This window comes from Perca flavescens, chromosome 13, assembly GCF_004354835.1.
Source record: "Perca flavescens isolate YP-PL-M2 chromosome 13, PFLA_1.0, whole genome shotgun sequence".
Taxonomy (NCBI): Eukaryota; Metazoa; Chordata; class Actinopteri; order Perciformes; family Percidae; genus Perca; species Perca flavescens.
In genome coordinates, this window is record NC_041343.1 from 18,610,875 (window position 1) to 18,630,210 (window position 19,336).

The 19,336-nt window shown below is 39.5% G+C and overlaps 2 protein-coding genes across 4 annotated transcripts in view; one reads left to right on the forward strand and one right to left on the reverse strand.

Moving 5' to 3' along the window:
• Positions 1 to 4,745, reverse strand: part of smyd4 (SET and MYND domain containing 4) — a 6,148-nt gene extending 1,403 nt beyond the window's left edge. The window contains exons 1-7 of one of the 2 annotated variants that reach the window (XM_028595214.1): positions 4,515 to 4,745; positions 3,997 to 4,141; positions 3,612 to 3,701; positions 2,096 to 3,077; positions 1,431 to 1,676; positions 277 to 467; positions 1 to 91 (exon numbers count right to left, since the gene is read on the reverse strand). The exon at positions 1 to 91 is cut by the window's left edge and continues 15 nt beyond it. In XM_028595214.1, the coding sequence (XP_028451015.1) occupies positions 1 to 91; positions 277 to 467; positions 1,431 to 1,676; positions 2,096 to 3,077; positions 3,612 to 3,701; positions 3,997 to 4,141; positions 4,515 to 4,651 (1,882 nt within the window). In that variant the 5' untranslated portion in view covers positions 4,652 to 4,745. Of the gene's footprint in view, positions 134 to 276; positions 468 to 1,430; positions 1,677 to 2,095; positions 3,078 to 3,611; positions 3,702 to 3,996; positions 4,142 to 4,514 lie in introns of both variants that reach the window. The other variant, XM_028595212.1, reaches the window with a different exon arrangement.
• Positions 4,746 to 5,235: 490 nt separating this feature from the next.
• LOC114566725 (replication protein A 70 kDa DNA-binding subunit-like) overlaps positions 5,236 to 19,336 on the forward strand; it is a 43,267-nt gene continuing 29,166 nt past the window's right edge. For both annotated transcript variants that reach the window (XM_028595402.1, XM_028595403.1), the window contains exons 1-7: positions 5,236 to 5,359; positions 6,397 to 6,444; positions 7,609 to 7,687; positions 8,400 to 8,508; positions 9,519 to 9,610; positions 9,706 to 9,801; positions 17,393 to 17,651. In XM_028595402.1, the coding sequence (XP_028451203.1) occupies positions 5,327 to 5,359; positions 6,397 to 6,444; positions 7,609 to 7,687; positions 8,400 to 8,508; positions 9,519 to 9,610; positions 9,706 to 9,801; positions 17,393 to 17,651 (716 nt within the window). In that variant the 5' untranslated portion in view covers positions 5,236 to 5,326. The remainder of the gene's footprint in view (positions 5,360 to 6,396; positions 6,445 to 7,608; positions 7,688 to 8,399; positions 8,509 to 9,518; positions 9,611 to 9,705; positions 9,802 to 17,392; positions 17,652 to 19,336) is intronic.

The following is a 19,336-nucleotide window of genomic DNA, read 5'->3' on the forward strand; positions in this document are numbered from 1 at the left end:
CCATGAGGTCCACAGCCTTCTCCAGGTCGACTCTGATCTCATGCAGATTGTGGCTCACTTCAAATGAAGACATTCGATGACCACAGGATGACTGCGAACATATAAATCCTATTCCTCTGGCCTCACTGCTTTTCTGAAAATCATGTAAAGGGTCTCAAATGATTGAGATGGAACAGTAGTAAGATAAATCTCAAAAGAGGAATTCATCAATAAGTAGTACAATTAATCATGTAGTACAATTGTAAGTAACAGAAAATAACACTAATAAATGCCTACTTTGAGAGATCCTTTGCACTTGCCACACAGAAGTCCAGACTGTGGACTGCCTCCAACCCCCGACCGCTGCTGTCTGCCCTCTGAACCACCCTCCTGCTGCAGGGTGCAGGCCTCACACTGACACAGGAAATAGTACTGTTCCTGCAGGAGACGCTGGCGGTCTTGGGTTGCCATCCTACGGTTGTGAGGACCTGAGGGAGGAAAGATAGGGGTTGATAACAGCACAAGTTATAACTCATAAGGTTTGGTAAATACACTACATTTGTACCAGACATAACAACTCATGATATATAGCTGAATAATGTCAATGTTTAGTCTTCATCCAAACAGAATTTTTTATCTACACAATATGTAAGGTTCAGTTTTGCTATGCACCCATGTATCTTCTGAAATATGTCAATTTTCCTATTGAGTATATACTGTCCTTGTAATGAGTCGCTTCTTCAAAACTCGACAGTTAGCTAACAGTGTAAAGTTCTCCAAAAAAGGTTCGATGAAGAAACTTTACTTTCCTCATTATACTGTAAAACTGTAACAAAGAGCAAAAGACAAACAGAAATGAGATTAAACTAATACAGATAGCCAAATATAGTGCAAACCGACAACTTATAGCAACAGAAAATGCTGAGTCACAACTAATAGCCATGTTAACTATCAATTTAGTGATTTGACATTAGAAAACTCCAATAAACCAAAGATAAGCCAAGTACAATTACAAAAAAATTTAAATTAAATAATTAATTATTTAAAAAAATTTTAGTAACATATACAGTACTTACGGACAAATAGTATCCAAGGCAACAATGTGAGAAGAAATAATGCAGCAGGAGAAAACTAGCACCCTGCTCTGCAGCACACTCAATTAACATCTGATGGAAATTTACAACTGAAGTGAAACTTAAACTAAAACTACTGTTGCTGGTTAGCCAAAAGGGGGCGCTGCTGTACACACAATTATGTTAAAAACCAAACCATCTTAATTTACTTTAGAGAGGTCAGAACAGAGTGTATGCTACAAAGGGTGAGAATAATAATGTACACAAGCTTTGTGGTTAATACACCCCTACTGTTTCATGTGGGAAGGGTGCACTTTTCCCATTAATGGACATCTCTTTTGCACTCATTGGACTTGGCAAAATTACACATTTTCTTACCATAGCAGTGCAGGATCTCTTGTCCCGGACTGATAACTTTGGCTGCTCTGACAGTCACAGTTACTCCCCGTGTTGTGCTTCTGTACTCCGGCACAGTCTCACTGAAGTCTGCAGACAGGCTGGTTCCAGTGCTGAACACCAGACTGGTGTTGGGACAGCAGGAGTGATTAAGAAGACTAAGCGTTGGGAATATTGCCGTAGCAATACAAATTTCCCTGCTGGACTGCACTGGTGAGTTTGCTGCTCCTGTGAGATGCAAGAACCCGGAAGTAAATGTCAGCGTGACTCAAGAACAATCATAGCTGTAGATGAAGTTATTAAAAAAGCATAAATTCTTCCATGTGGATTGTATGGTGGACACAATATCAATAACATTGAATCAATTAGTCAATCACCAGAAAATTAATCTACAGTTCAACAGTTTAGATAAAGAGTTAAAAGTCATTTTTAAGCAAAAATGCCCCAATTCACTGTTTCTAACTTCTCAAATGTCAATGTTTGCGTTTTTCTATTATAATAAACAATACCTTTGAATTTTGGACACTCAAGATTAAAAGGGGGAACAAACTGCTTTCATATTTCTGACTCTAAGACATACCAGTAGTTATGATTTTTTATTGTGACAAAACTCAATTTGAGGCAAGGTGATACCTATTGTCAGTCACCTGTATCTTGCAGCATGAGGATTGCCTGCGCATTACACCTCAGCTGCAGCATGTGCCTCAGAACTGCACTTCCCACCAGCCACAGCTCCGAGTTCCAATCTGCGATACCTCCCTCCTCATCTGGTGATTGGCTCTTTGCCCCTAAGGGTCTAGTAAGGTCCCAAGATGCAGGTGGAGATCCTGCCTTGCTGAGCTTTAGGTAGAGTGCTGCTATGGTAACTGCACAGAGGAAACAAACACCAGGGCTGTGGTGATCCAGGTGGTGCTGTAAGTGAAACACGGTTGAGTAAGAGTCACCAGAGTATGAAGAATCACTGGACTCTCTGTTTAGACAGCTTGTGTGCTCGTCTGTGACTGGATCCATGGCCATTTGGATGTTTTTTAACCCCGCTTTTAGTGTTACCCTCAAAGCGAGCTGTGACATCACACCCATCACCATCAGATGTGCTCCCAGCGGACACTCCCAGCGGTGATGTTCCTCCCAGGCGTCTCGCTGACAGGAAGTTGAACAGTATCGGCTGTAGCTGCACCCCTCACACGGCACAGGACACAGTGTTTCAATCAAACACCTGTGACAGTGCCTGTGCTCCACTCCAAACAACTCTGCTCTCTCTGCGTCCTGCCTTCGTCCCTTCTCTTTCAACTCCTCCATCCCTGGTATAAGGACACAGCTGTATGGCCTGTCATGAAGGATCACCTCCCCAGCTGCTATTCTCTCTGCAGCCACAAGGTGTCGACCTTTCTCAGGGCTGAAGCCAACAGCAGCTTGAGGGTGAATCCCAATTGTAAGAGGATCAACAGATGCCCTTTTTACTCTGTCTGGATTTTTATGATTCTTTGAGGCAGGATTGGGTTGATCCTCTTTTGCCTTTTGACCTACAGAGAGGTGCTTGAGGCATTGTGTGTGACGGTCCTCTAGTTTGTGTAAAAGATGAGAGGGATAGCTGTTCTTTATAGCTCTGTCAATGTCATCAAGGGATTCCTGAGGGGGAAAAACAAACACTGGAGTGTTAGTCACTACAAAATCTAAGATTGTGAGCAAAAACATTAAGATGACTGACATTTTAATAATGTATACAAGTCAGCATCTTAACTTTAAGATGTTGAGAAAATTCTAGGACGGATCTAAACATAAAACTAGGAAATGCTGTCTTGAGAAGGCTGAGAAAGGAATGATAAAGCCATTTCTCATCATACACAAGTAGTAACAGCGGCACATAAAAGACCTGGAATGTTTTCGACTTTCTTTATTAGAGTCAGAAGAAATTAATTTGTGAAACAAGGTTGAGTCAATTAGCCAATCATGCGGCCAATAGGCTTCAATTAAATTGTAGAAGATGAGCCACTGGTTCCAGAAGTACCTGGTGGACATCTAAAATAATCTTTCAATCTGTTACAGGCCCATTTTCAGTCAACTTAGTCAAATAAGAAGCAGAACTGATTTACACAGGGTTTAATGATACCACAAGTACGACGCAATTTCATTATTTAATTGTTGAAGATGGCACCATCTCACCTGGTAGTGTTGCAGATGGTAGAGCGCAGCAGAGCGGTTGGCATAGCACAGAGACAGCTGTTCCGAACTTAGAGGAGCAAAACATATTCCCTGTCATGACAGGAGACAGAGAAACTGGATGAAAAGGCACATTAATTAGGACTTTAAGACATACTGCAATATAATCCCAAATTATTGTTTTACATTACTGTTCTCAAAATATAAACAATGTCTCTGATTTTATCTGATTTTCAACCAGTTTAGGTATTATTTTTACATTATATTATAGGTATAACCATAATATGAAATGGGATGGCAGACTTTATCATTTTCCAATGTTTCTCAAGTCATTGACTTTTTTGTTTTCTGTTTTATAGGGATCAATAAAACATCATTTTCACTTCACCTGTGAATAGTGCAGAGTGGCTGCAGTGTAGTCTCTGGTCTTAAAACTAGAGTTGCCCCACTCCCTGCATTTGGCTGCTTGCTCTGCATTCTTCTCTACAGAGTATCCTGCAGAGATTGACTGCACGAAGTCCAGATCATCTTGGCTATAGATGGAGACAAATTACAGAGAAAGTTTCTCTGTGATCAACAACTAAATTAGTGCCTCTGGGTTCAGTGTTCCCCAGCAGAAGGAAAGCTGGGGTTTACTTTTTACTTTGGGGTTTTTATTGTTTATTGCCTTACACAAGTTCTAGAAACTGTTCACATAAGCCAAGGTAACTTAGAATGTGTAAACGGGTCAACTGGTCCAATCAAAAATAAGGTAATGTCCCCTATGGTTGATCAAAACAGTAATGTACGCTTTTAATAGTCCATGGCCATTTATTTGGAAAACTGTGGACTTAGATTAATCAGATAGAAGCCGGGGCCGAAAACCCACAAGCACCAAACAGAAATAAGCTAACGTTAGCTACTCACGTTGTCAGAGTTAGGGCACATTTGAAAACATCATATATTTCAAGCAGGGATGTAAACTTTTCCTTTAGCTCGGGGTCGAGTCTCGTCCATTTCTGGGCAACATGATCTTGCCACTGGACGCACGGGAGATCCATCATGAACTAAAAATAAACCACATAAGATAGTTTTTGGTTTGTTGAGTCCGTATCACCAAAGTATCACGCATGCTTGCAGCAGACAGAGCTCCACTGCAACAAGCCAGCGTGGCTAATAAGGGAGTTTCCGAACACAACCTTCAAAATAAAGGCCGTACTATAGAACCCATTGCTGTCCAAGGAAAATTCAAATACACATACATGTGTATTTGTCACATCTTAGCTAAATCCATTGTATTAGCCTTATTATGCATTGTCATGAACAAGATAAATGTGATATTTTTTGGAAATAATTGATTTTCACATTGCTGTGAAAGACTAGGCTTGAATTGTCAGACCCTCTTTCACAGTGCTGCGGAGGAGGAGGGTCTGGCAAAGTGAGACTAACAATTCATAATGTTTTGTTCAAGTATGATTTACCTTACGGTTTTTACTTCAGCGTTTTATTTTTTGTATTTTTGTATCTTGCCATCATGCTAATGAATAAAGCTGTGCTAGTTTATTTTATTTTGAAGGCAGAAATGTGCCATGTTCCTTGTAGTTTGTGTTGCTTTGACAGTCCTTTTGCTAAAAGATCGTTTGTCTCGCTTCTCTCGCGATAAGTTCTATTCCTTTAACTTGGCTACGCATAAAAAAGCAAAAGTCTGCTGGCTTTGAAGAGCACCTTACTTGTGAGACATGGGTGTAATACTCACACAGGGGGCAATTGAAGTAAGCACAACTATTAATATAATTATAATATATATAATTACTGTTTTTTAAATCGAAATACTGACATCGAGGCTCGAGGCTGGTATTTACCAATGTAACGTTAACGTCAGCTCTGCTAGCTGCAAGTGTTAGCACTGTCAGCTAAGTTAATGACTACTAGTTTCACATCTGACTCTACACTACAGTAACGTTAGTATTAACCTTTCAAATTGTTTAATCTTTGCTCTTGTAAGTCTGAAGTTTCTCTGTTAATGAGGTGAAATAAATGCAGGCTTGCGTCATTTATTGAAATATTGACTCATCAGTTATAGACCTTCCATGGGTTGGACTGAAGTCTTACCACAGTTCTTCAGAAATGTTTGGGGCCCAGAGAGTGAATGAAAACAACAGGACGGTCTGATCTAGTCCCGTTCCGTTTTCCACTAACTTACTGATCACCTGCTAGGGGCGGTACAATATAAACGCCACTTCATTTATTTATTAATGTTGGACTGTAACTTTGCATTAGTAGCATAATGTGATTGGACAGTAGGCCTGCACGATTTGGGGAAATCTTAGAATTGATATCACGATTCTCTGCCACGATTTTTTTTCTCACAAAGTTTAATGTTTATTGCACACGTGAACCATGCCAAAACAAAACAAATTGGTAGTACCAAACATAGATTTTTTTTGGCACCTATAGCACATTGCCATCACCACAAGCCTGTAAACCTAGAGGCTTCAATGAATGAAGAAAATAAAGTGCATATGCAGTATGGTAGTAGGCTACCAAAAATAGTGACATATAACACATTAAACTAAATATGGCCCTGATACAGGCTCTATCTGAACTCCTTGAACATGTCTTTACATAATTAAAACATGTTAATGTCAATGCCAAATTCTTTCAATAAATTAATTGAACGAGAAAAAAAAAAATCAGTCATTTAAAAATTAATTCGTGAACAGGGGGGATTTGTCGTGCAGGCCTATTGGACAGGATGGGGCCAGGCAGTACGGTGGACACTAACAAGTCCATGTGTGTTATTGTCTAGGCCCTGTTAAAAGGATCACTGATGAGCACCCCAGTGCTGCAGCTGCTGGTAAGTAGTAGACCTATATTTAAGAGTCCACTTGACCAACCAATCCAGCTATATTGTATTGTACATGTTTCCATTGTTAATGAAAATCCAAAAATGATCAATTAAGTATTTGCTTCATCTAAAACAACGTGACCCCTCTTCTACAACTGCAAAGCTCTGCAGCCACCAACAGATGAGCCTCACAGAGCTGATTACTGATGCTTTGTTTACAAACAGTTCAAACTGTGTTCTGCATCAAGATCAGAGTCAACCAAATTATAACACGGCAAACACAAAATCACACACACAAAGTAAAAGTCTGTTATCTGTCCCCAAAAAGACAATTCACTGTGGTACCTGACCAAGGTGACTGAGGACACCAAAACATGTGCTATTGATATGCTTAATAACAAATACTCTGGTTGCATTCCTTGCACTTCCCTTGCACTCTTGTACTTGTGTACTTGGTATGAATTTCCATTTCCCTTCTCTAGCTCTGTGATTTATTGTTTTGTGATTTATTTTGATTATTTATGTGTCTGTTGTTTATTGGTATTCTGTTTTAATGTGAACCTTGGCTGCAAAATAACCTTAAACCTTGATGTAAACAAAGTACTAACTGAGTGCTCACACCCTGTCCATAAAAAAAAAAATGGGCAGAAAACATGGTTGCCAAAAGTGGAGTGACTGTGCCAACAGCATGAAGTAACTGCTGTAGAGACAAAGCTGCCCTTCCTAACACAATGGGCAAAATTGAAATCCCCCAGAAGAGTTCTTCCTAAAATTTACAAACCCACAGTGTAATAGCTGTTTTCATAATGAAAACTACAAATTGTACTGGGAGAAATAAAATACAGGACAGTTTGTCTTTGCCTGTCACAACATTATAGAATCAGACTTCTTTATGTATGTATTTATATATGTTTTATACCTCTTATTATTTATTATTGTTGAAGATTAGGCCTACGTCTTTATGGCCCGGTCACTGAGATTTACTGGTCTAGTCCTCCTAAAGATAATGAAGGGATACCTACCTTTGTTATAAATGGCAGATTCATGTTTATCTGCTAGATGAGCTGCTCCCCCTTCACCTAGGAAAACTGCCAGTTTATTTTCTGGGTTCTCTCCCTGCATTTCCTGTCTTTTTCTGCTTTTACTGTCAAATAATTTAAATTTGTTTGTCAGAACCTCCGTCAGGTCAATAATGGCTCTGGCCCAACCAGGTTCCGGCTCATGATGAGTGATGGTCAGCACTATTTTACTTGTGAGTATCTTGCAGTAGCCACAAAACTGTCAGACAGCAAGATGACAGACAAACATTCCAACAAGGGTAATATCATGTATTACCAGTGGTGGGTGGAGTACTGAAAATCTTTACTCAAGTAAAAGTACAATTACTACTGTAAAAAATTGCTCAAGTAAAATTACCATTTGACAAACCTGCTCAAGTAAAAGTATAAAAGTACTTGATCAATAAAATACTTAAAGTACAAGTTGCTGTGTGTTTTATTATTATTTAGTGTGTGAAGGGCAGAGATCTTGAAAAGTAATTGAATGCAAGTCCTTGTTACGTATCAAATCTTGGGCTAGAGTCCAAGTAAAGTTTTGAGTCTTTGGTCAAGAGTCTGAGTCAAGTCTCTTTTTGGAATAATAAGTGTTACATCTGCTGTGCATCAGGTTAGAAATTGCCACTGTGAAACATGATTATTTCTAGGTAATGCACTTTGCTTTACATGTTGATTATCTCTAAATTTATTTCTGTTTAATACAAGTATTTTACTTATTTAAAAAAAAAATCTACATGAATGTATCGATAAGATAAATTTTAAAATATCATACTTGCTAGTTGCGTTACTTGTAAAGGGTTACTACCCACCCCTGTGAATTACAAAGCAAAAATGTAATCTTAGAAGATAATTGGGAACCAATGATAGATACATCTGTTCAATAATGTTTTTTTGTGTTTGTGTATGTAGCCTTCCTGCTGGCCACACAGTTAAACAATCTGCCCGAAGAGAACATCCTGGTACCTAACTGTGTTTGTATGTTGAAGAAGACAACCGTCAACACATTGTCAGATGGCAGGTTTGTGTTTTCATTCGCATTAATACTAAGGCTGTAGTTTTGCCACTATCTGTATGTAAGTGGATGTCATTAAATACTTTAACAAGAGCCGTCTCAGTGCTGTGGTGTGTTCAAAAACCCGACTGGAAGACATAAAAAATATTGTTTAGTGACAAAAAAAGGATGAGTTGTTTTAGAAACCACTTTTTCAATGATTTTACTTAAAAATGGAAGGTTTGACATCGGCATATAGTTTTCCATTAGTGACCTATCTAGATTCTTCTTTTTTCAACCGTCTTGATGACGGCAGTTTTCAGGGCCTGTGGGAATATACCTGAGCGAAGAGACGTGTTTACAATCTGTAAACAACAATTTTAAATATTTTTGAAAAAGCTGGTTGGTAAAATATTAAGGCAACAGAAGGAGGTTTTCAGATGTTGTATAATGTCCTCCAGGTTATTTTGGTTAATCGTTTGAAATTGTGTCATATTCAGTCCCTCCAGGAAAACGTGATTTTTTTCAAATATGCCGCACTTTCGCTGCATAAATTACCAATTTCCACGCAAAATATGCGGGGCATGCATGATTTCATAATCCCCGCATTTTCATTGCAAAAAAGTCACATATATCTTAGCAGAAAGTTGAAAAATGTTGCGTTTACTTCACACAAGAGCAGCCATTTTCCCCTGTTGCCATGGGAACGTTGTGAAGTGATGTAATTACGCGACGTGAACATCATCGAAAAGCAGGGTGTTGGGGGAATCACTTTTTTTTTCTTTTTTTCATCAAACTGCAGTTTTTGCAAGTTCCCGCAATTTTTGCAAGTTCCCGCAATTTTTGCAAGTTTTTTAAGAAAACGTGCTGCATAATCAAGGATTTTTGCCCACAACAATCACAAAAAAACTGCATATTGGAATTTGTTTTGCTTGAACACTGTGACAACGCATACCCTGTACCTGTTATGGAGGCACTGACTGTTTGACTGTTTGCCACATATAATTCCCTTTGGGCTTATTTTAACTTTCTTCCAGACGTGTGGTGGTTGTGATGGACATGGAGATACTGCAATCGGCCGAGGAAACTGGAGGGAAGATTGGAAATCCTACTCAATATAATACAGTTGGTATGATTCTTTTAAAATTCACATGCATGCCGGTAGAAACAGTAATACTGTAAACTGCTTCTGCAGGCCCCTTATGGTGTTTGTTCAACTTGCAGACATGTCATCTCCACAGCAGTCTGCCTCAAGTACCTCTGTCCCGGTATCTCCTCCATCTGCTGCAGTACCTGGACCCTCCTATAACAACATCAGCAGTGAGTGTCATATCAAAGATTTTGTATATGATTTCATGCTTCTGTGTATATATAATTATCTTGTCCTCTCAGTCATTACACATAAATGCTGTAACAATTTTGAAATGATCAGTGCCATGATAATGATTTATTTCTATTACGATTATTTTGCATTTTCATGTTGTTTATTTGTCACGCCCCCTGTGTGTAACGGCCTTAACTCCTTATCGTCTACTAGTACTATTTAGCATTTCCTCTAGCCTGACAAGCCAGACCCACATCAAGATGTTGGGTCTGGGAACTCACCATTGGCAGGGCTCGGTTGTCTTTCAAATTCCCTCTGCACTCATAGCCAACCAGAGCAACGCTTGTTGATAGATTAAACTTTTCCGCATCCGGTCGGCAAAACTGCGAACACATCTTCCTTTTTAAAGAATGACTTAAGTGCTTAACTCCAAGTCTTCCAGAGTCGCTTGCGGCTAAAGCCAATTCGAAAGACCGCTGTTCAGCAGCAGCAGCAGCAGCAGCAGCAGCAGCAGCAGCAGCAGCAGCCATCATCTTTGTTTTCAAGTAGCAGGGAATTCACGCGGAACCGTCGCAACTCTGCCGTCCTTATGTTAAGCCCGCCCACCGACTCTATACACGATGTGATTGGCCTGACGAGAATTACTTTTTTCCAGCTCGCAAGCCAGCGGAGAGTCGCTAGACTGACCCTGGCTGCAAATTACATTTGCTGCCGCTAGGGTGCGTCTAGATTTCTAGGCTACATTTCCTCGCCAATGTACAGTCTTTAGCAAACAAAATGGATGAACTTTGGCTGCGGATCACCACACATAAATATATTATGGACTGCAACATCATACAACATGATTTTCACGGAAACATGGTAACAAAATTGCTGTGCATGTGTGATGAGTGTGATGCCACGAAAGAGAGACACACGAGTGTAGATCACATCCATGTGTTACCCACGCAGTTGACTCATCACTCACGGATCCTCCCCTTCTCGCACACATTGGCCAACTTTGGCAGACTTGCTTCTCCTCGTTTTTCAACATGAAATAAAAAAAGTTGTCAAATTTGCAGGTTGCACATGTGCGATTAGTTGTAAAAAACGCCATTTGGCCATAGTCAGGAGCCCTGGTATTGACAGTGGTACCAAAAATACATGTGTATGCTTTCCCAAGCCACTGCATGAAAGGCAGAGACTTCTGAATAAATCATTTTAAAATACACAACAAAACAATGCACCCAGAGGCCCTCAAGCTCTCTGTTCATGGATATTACATGTCATATAGATTGATACTACTCATTTGCTGCTCAGATTAAAGTAATTAACTACCTCACTAATATAGGCAAGTGTTAATTTCTTCATTTAGCAAAGTTGGATACAATGAGCATGAGGGCTTTGCTCAAACTGAATACCGTTTTGTTGACTAGAAGTCACAAGTTCTTTTTTATTATCAGTCATTCAGAAGAACTCTTAAAATGCAATGCTTATGTATATGTATGTGTGTGTATGTATGTGTATATATATATATATATATATATATATATATGTGTGTATGTATACATATGTATATGTATGTATATATGTATGTATGTATGTATAGAGGACCAAACCATATCTATGACTAATAGTATGACGTCAGGGAAGAAATTATTGGTAATTTTCAAGTAATAACCTCAATATGATTTTGGACTAAAATTTTAGCTTCTTGGTTAGTCTTTTGTATTTTTCTAAAGAACCCTATGCTTCTCAGAGTTAATTCTTTTCTCAGATCTTAACATATGTTTGGGATTGTTTACAGCAGTCACTATCAGGTGTGTTACACTGTGGTAAGAATTGAATGGTAGTTTCAGAATAACAAGACATTTTAGGAGTTGGTTAGATTGTTGTTAGTTAGACCCATTTTGGCCTATTTTAAAGACTCTGAATAATTTGACAAACTCTCATCTAACCACCAGAGGGAGCCATGTATCCTTTTAAGAGAAGGGTGCTGATGAATGGTTTGCAGGCCTCTAACTGTTTTTTCTCCTTAATACTGTTGTTTTGTGCCATGATTTCGGACCAACAGGAGTTGCCTAAAAAGTAAATCCAGGTTTTCATTAATTTGCTATTCATAGCACTTAAGGGTTCAAAGGCTGTAGTCTGAGTGTGAGTTAAGAACTAGATGACATGGGATCATAAGGTACAGCATGGGTTTCACCAGTTGAAGGTAGCCTCAGCAAATGCCAAATAAATGGAACATTGCAGTTTCTTCACCTCAAGTGACATATTTTCATATTACATTGTGCACTTTTATAATATTTACTGTTTAGCTATCAGAGCAGGAAACTATCTTGCCCACTGGCCACTGTGGCTGGTAGAGTCCATAACTCACACCTTTCACTGTTTTACCACCAACCAGTTTTTATAACCGAATAGGACCTCCAAATGATGGTTGGGTTCCTGCCAAAATGGCTGGTGCCATGTATCATGCCAAAAGTAGCATGTGCTTTATTGGATTTTCTTCTATTAGCTTAGTCTTTGTTTCACTCACTTGTTTTATACGAGTAACTGCTCTCTGCATCAACATTGATTTTGTTATGTGGCAGAAATATACCCAATAGTCCTCCTCAGTGGAGGATGTAGGCATGTGGGTGGATAATGAGTGCTTGGTTTATTGTGTGTGTGTGTGTGTGTGTGTGTGTGTGTGTGTGTGTGTGTGTGTGTGTGTGTGTGTGTGTGTGTGTGTGTGTGTTGTGACTGAGGGAGCTTGTGTGGGCCGATGGCTCCTCCAGTTCATGGCTTCATGAATATTTTTTTGTGGACTGAATCCCCTTGTAGCGATGCACAGACGGAGGGAGAGAGAGAGAGAGAGAGAAAGAAAGTCAACTAATTTGACTTGGCAAAGATGAGGCTCTGGATTAAGTAGTTCATCAGACTCCTTCCTCGTTATATCCTTTGAATCATGTTACCTAGAGATCTCGCCCGAGATACAGAAAACCTGCTGCTCTATTAATTGTTCTGTTCTGCATCCTCTTTAAAGCAAGCCTTCTTGTCTCAAAGTATTCTCTCCTACTGAATGTGTTTGATGACTTTTCAGTGTTTTTACAAATTGCAAAGTCAATACATTTGTGTGCATTCACAAGCTTGCTAAGTGCAACAAATGAAGTGTTTCCAATGAGTTGTGGGCGATGTAATGACTGGGTTGGCTGCTGTTTTATTAGAGAGTCTGGGTTCAAGCCTCTGTCAAGACTTCAGTCCTTCAGCAACCCAGTCTCTTCCTCGTATCGTAGCTCCTCCCAGCAAGTATGCGGGAGAGAGCTAAGGCCTGAAGAAGAGATGCAATGATGGAGGAATTGTATTTACCAAAAGGGGCATCCTCGCTCTCTCCAGGGTCACTCAAAGAGACAGCTTTTACTCATTATGCGCAGTATCTCAACTGCCTGATGCCTGCTACTCCAATAGCAATTATAGATCTATTGCTGCATCAGAGCATGATAGAAATAACACCAATAGATAGTTAATGTGTTTATTACTGAAAGAAAAGAACACACACAAGGGCACAATAAAATAGCAAACGTGTCCGTAAAAGTCTCCAGGTACAGTAAGATTGTCTTATTCAGGCTCAGGTTGGATATTACATGATTAATAATAACTGCTGTTTGTTATTAATTTGTGATTCATTCATTTTCTGGATAAACATGAAAACATTAGCTCTGCCATTGGTGCGGTTTGGTTCTGGTACTTTGCTCAATCTACAGTATTGTAATCTGGCAATAATATTACAATATTGCTGTTTCTACACCGGTCCATCTGTCTGCTCCTTTACCATCCCATCAGATCAGCCAACCAATCAGTAAACGGATTCTGATTTAAATGTTGTCCAATAAAAAACGTCCACATTGGATGTAGAGCTGGGCAATATGGAGTAAATCAAATATCACAATATTTTTGACCAAATACGGCGATGTCAATATTGCGGCGATATTGTAGGATTGACTATTGGTGCTTTCACAAAACATTAACACAATGAGATTTTTGATAAATAATCACCAATAATGTGGATAGAATCAAGTGAGTAAAGGCAAATAATAAAAGTAAGCCTGGAAAATTAAATCACCTTTCTGTAATGCAGCCTTTAAAACCAGAAACGGACAACACTTTGACTACGTTCACACCGAAAGTCTTAATGCTTAATTCAGATTTTTTTGCTCAGATCAGATTTTTTTTGTTTGGCTGTTCACATTACCTTTTAAAATGTGGCCTATATCAGATTCCAGTGTGAACTGTTTGCGGTTTCCAACTGACGCGCATGCGCAAAAGAACAATAAGAACGACATCAGACACAGCACGCTGTTGCACTCAAGTTAGGGAGGTTATGGAGGAAGTAAGCATTTTGCTTTTATTATAAGTGTTTGTGTAATGGCAGCCGTAACATTAATGAGAAGGTGCTAAGGAGGAGAAGAATGAAGAGAAAGAGAGCCAGATTGTCTATTTTGGCCTTTTGCCTACAGTCTGAACATAATCCAAAATTTAAGACGATATCTAGCTTCATATATCGATATCAATATATTGCCCAGCCCTAATAGAATGCACCTGTGGGACTTTGTTCCTCGTCTTCAACAAGACATATCATTCTTGATAATGAACTTGATTGATTTCCAGGTCGCGGGCCAGAGGGCGGGGGAGTGAGGACAGGAGAAAGTGTAATTATCTGAATGGAAAGTACCTCCTTTCAGCTTCAGGCGTTCTGTTCTGTTGTGAAGCCTGACCTCTTGGGGGGTCAGAGCATGTTTCCTCTGGTTTTATTTCTTAAGGTGCATAACAGTGTCTAACGTTTCGATGTAAGGTTACATCTTCATCAGAGTCCTTGGGTGTCAGCAAAGTTTGAAGGAAAAATTTAAAATGTTTTTAGCATTGTTATTGTTTTGATCATGCCTTGTAAGCTCTCTCTGTCACAAGTGACATTGTACTCTCAATTAAAACAAAAAAAGATATACTAGACCTTCAGCATTAGGCAAAGGTCATAACACTGATGGTTCTGTATTCCAATTTAAATATTAATCAGCAGCAACACTTGAAATAGACTACCTTCAAACTGCTTCACAGATATTTAAATTCCAAAAAGAAATCTGCACTCGCTGAAGTGCAGTTAAAGAAAATATTTATTATTCATCACTAACCATTCTCTGCAGGTTTCCTTTGTCCTCACAACACTTTCTCTTCTCTCTCTCACTCACACACACACACACACACTTTTACACACTTGCTTTCTTATTCACGTTCTTCATGTATTGCCTTTTTCTTGTATACAGTATATATTTCTCATTTTCTCTCCTATAGTTCCTCCCCACCAAGCACTCTCCACAAACAGGGGCTGTTGAATACGTTAGTGGAATACATATTAGGACTCTGTACTGATCTTAATCACAAAAAATGAGGATCCTTGACAAACTCTATGCCCCTCTCTTTGCTCTGTTCTTCTCACCCCCCCCCCTCCCTCAACCCATCTACACCCATCATCTCCCCTTCTCTTCTTTCACTACCAGCTTCTTCCCTCTTAACACTCCAATCCGGGTTGCGTGTGTATGAATATTGATGTTAATTACCCCTCGCCTGAAAAATAGCTGTTCAATCTGTGATTTCCCCAAGGAATTAGCTCATGACACACACACACACACACACACACACAAAATAGTACACACCTGCAAAAGAGAGTACCATAGAGGCAAGTATTTGTTGTGCTCCAGAACAGGAGCTTATATCGGGGAGTGGTCTCGGTGGAATTGCATCTTTTTATCCCTGACAATTCTTCCCTCAAATGCTGTTCCTCAATATGGCAAACCATTAATGCCAAAATGGGGCTGATGCGATTCTGTTGGCCAGTCTGAACTGTTTTCTAGCATTGTTATTTGTAAAAGAAATATGAAAGCGAATCAGTTGTTTTAGAAACAAAGGGAACCTATTTTTACTTTTTTTTGTATTTTATATGAGGTCTTATATTATAAGTGCACACTTAACATGACAGAAATAATAACATAGTAATTCAATTTAACATATGAGGACAGCACACTGTTGTAAAAAAAAAAACTGCTTAATTGATTCAACATTAGTTTTACTATTACACAACATGATAAATATATCATGATTATTAGAAGCATCTGTGATTAACAACCTACAGTATAACCTTGCAGTGCAGTAGGTAAGACTTATAAAACTAAATTTCTGTCATATTTGCTGAAACAGACCCTACGTTCGAGTAGAACTACATGAAGCAGGTAATTAAAAAAGAAATCTGGCTCCTCTGGCACCACCTACAGCCTGTAGTGCGATTTGCAAAAAAACACCGCTCCCTGTTCAGATGCACCAATCTCAGCCAGGGGGGTGTCTAACTGCGTGTCAATCACTGCACATGCACACACATTCATTCTCCCTTGTGGCCCCCCCACAAGGGGCTTAGGAGACCATTTTGGGCTTTAGCGGAAAGGGGGGAGGGACTGCGAACTAAATATAAAATGGTCACAATTCATGTATGTGGTTAAGACTAATATATACAAATTTATGTCTGGTGTATTGACATTCCGATAACTAATCCTAATAATTTTTTGTCCTACGACTGAAAGCCATAAGTACAGTAATTATGAAATTAATAACTGATTGGCCGTCTTACCCAAGAAGAAAAACACTAATTCATTCATTGGCACAACTGATGTTAACCGGGAAATGAGTAACTCTGTGGGGAGAGTTACATTTTTTTTCCTATGAGCAGCTGCTCACACAATCAGATTATAGTACTACTACTGATATTTTATAATCGCTGAAACCTTTTTTAGGGTGTTTACTTAAGTTTGTACTGCCTAATGGCAAACTGGTAGGTGCTCTACAGTTAAGCATCTGTATCAGCAAATTAATTTGTCTACCTCAACTACTGTTCTTGGAAACTTTTGCATGTGCTTTGAGGTACTAAATATCTCACATGTGTGGAACTCCTTTACAGTCAATGGAAACAAATTTCAATTCTATTTTTTGCTTTAGGCCAGCAGCTCAAAGCCACATTCGCTACTACTAGCACAACACACCAGAATCTCAGATTGTACTGTCAGCAGTCGAGTTGCATTGTGGGTAGTCTGGCTCGTGATTCATTACGCAATAAAATTACTCTCACCGCCAGCTTCATTTGAGTTTTATTTATATATATATATATATATATATATATATATATACACACAAAATTATATTGTGCCAGCCAAAATACAGTAACGGTACAGTAGTAACTATTTAAATTTGCTGGATAATTTAGTCTGGATCAACGGAAGTACATTTCCAGGATAATTGCCTGACATCCCACGTGTGGCTCGCGTGTTGCCGTTCTCAAACTCCTTTCATTTCGGTGAACAACCACAAACTTTGAGCTAGCAAGCTACACGCTGAATGCTTTTTTAAAGCCTAAGGTCTTCTTCAGAGTGCTTGTTTTGCTCGTCAAATAGTCCAAAACCTGAAGATATTCATTTTACAATCAAATAATACAAAGGGATTGTTCAATAAATGTACTAATCTTTCATTACTATTAAATTGTATCAGTACTCATATACAGTAAGTATCATCCTACTTTTTTCCCTGCAGCCCTTTCTCCTCCCCGAGGTTTTACGGGAAAGTCACCCATGAAGGCTTCACCAATGAAGGCTTCACCAATGAAGTTTTCACCCATGAAGGCTTCACCAATGGCTTCACCCATGAAGGCTTCGCCAATGGCTTCACCCATGAAGGCTTCACCCATGAAGTTTTCCCCAAAGATGCTTTCACCCATGAAGGCTACCAGCACTTCTCCTGGTTCTTCAACAAAAGTGATTCCTATAGCAATCCTTAACCCCTACCAAAGCAAGTAAGTCTGTGTGTCCATGTCTGTACATGTATGGTATCTTCATAATTCTTTAAACACGGCTTAACTTTTGTAGTGGATAGTGTGGTGGAATTTCCAGCTTACAAACTTATGCTATGTAAGTTGAGACAGTGGTACCCTAGCTCTCATTCAGGTGGGTGTCAAACATAACCTCATAACCTGTCTCAGGCAGAAGACAAGAGACGTAACAGCTGTATGATAAGACAGTGCTGCCTCATCCTGCCAAGGTCATGGAGGAAGTAAACACATAACACATTCTGTCTGTGCGGAGGTATTTGGGTTAAGCATATGTGTTTACGGCGCCCGCAATATCTTTGTTTACATTGAAGGGTCAGCTAAACTTAACACCTCCAGCATGATTTTAAATACACTTTCAGGAAGACTGTACTGCCTGCCTAAATTTTCTCCTCAATTGAGATTCCATTAAATGCTGTGTAAGTCATTAAAGTCTCCCGAACCTTGTTCACGTATGTGACATGAGTTGTGCTGTTCCTGAGTTTTTCCTTAACAGATAGTTATAAAGCACTGAACCCGACTGACATGTAAATGGCAAAACCGACAGCATTTATATAGCGCCTTTCTTCCTTACCAGACAAAGTGCCTTCCAATCATCCATTTACATGCACATTAATACACTGATTTTGTCAGCGTCACACTTCAACATGCAGACAGAAAGAGACAGGGATCGAACCACCAACCTCGTGATTAAAGGACGAGCCGCTCTACCTCATGATCCAAAGCCACCCCTGAGCCGCAGGGGCAAACACTATTTTTCCTCATGCTGTGACTCCCCTGTTTGCTGCCATTTCTGAGTAGCGCTTTGGGGCATGTTTGAAAATGTGTGGATATGTGCTTCTGCATGCATGTGTGAGCATTCAGTTTTTCTATAACAATGCCTGTGTGTGTCTGTGTATTTGTTCGTGTGCAATGTACATGTTATTCAGCCCATCTGCATGGAAATGAAAAGAAAGGACCGATCTTGCCTCAGAAACATTTTAACGGCAGGTACTGCTGGGTCTTTTATGGTCTGCTGCGGAGGTTTTGATTCGGTTATTTGGCCCAGTGGGGATTTGGCCGACCTCGTTTTTTCCCCCTTTCCTTTCCTCTTACAATTTCTTTACCCCCTCTGGGGTTCAGTTGTACTGCGGTTTTTCCTTCTCACTTCTTATCATTTCATTTGAGTTAATTCTCTGTCTTTGACCTTTTAAAGTTGGCCACAAAAAGACAATAGCACAGTAAAGCAAGATGTAGTTGTCCAGATTGGAGTAAAGGTACTCTGTCAACTTTCTCTCCATGTATGGGCTCTGACTACGTAGCCCTGTTTGAAATTGCAAGCTGTAAAGATAACTGTGCCTTGATGTGTTGTAATAAACTGATGACTGTTCTAACTTAGAAGTTAGGGAGTACCTACAGTGAGTAAAACAGATGACTTCAGCAGCTGTGGTCCTTCTACGTAGGTTTGCGTGAAATGAAAAGTATGGGTGTGTGTGACACAAAGTGTTACATACAGCAGATTATATAGGGATGCTGTGTATGTTCACATTCTTTTTTATGGCCATTTGCATAGCTTTCTCATCCCATTCTGCTGGTGTTAAGTAATAGCATCTAGAGCAGACTATAATTGGCTTTTGGCTGCCATAAACCTTGGTGTAGCAGTCTTATCCATA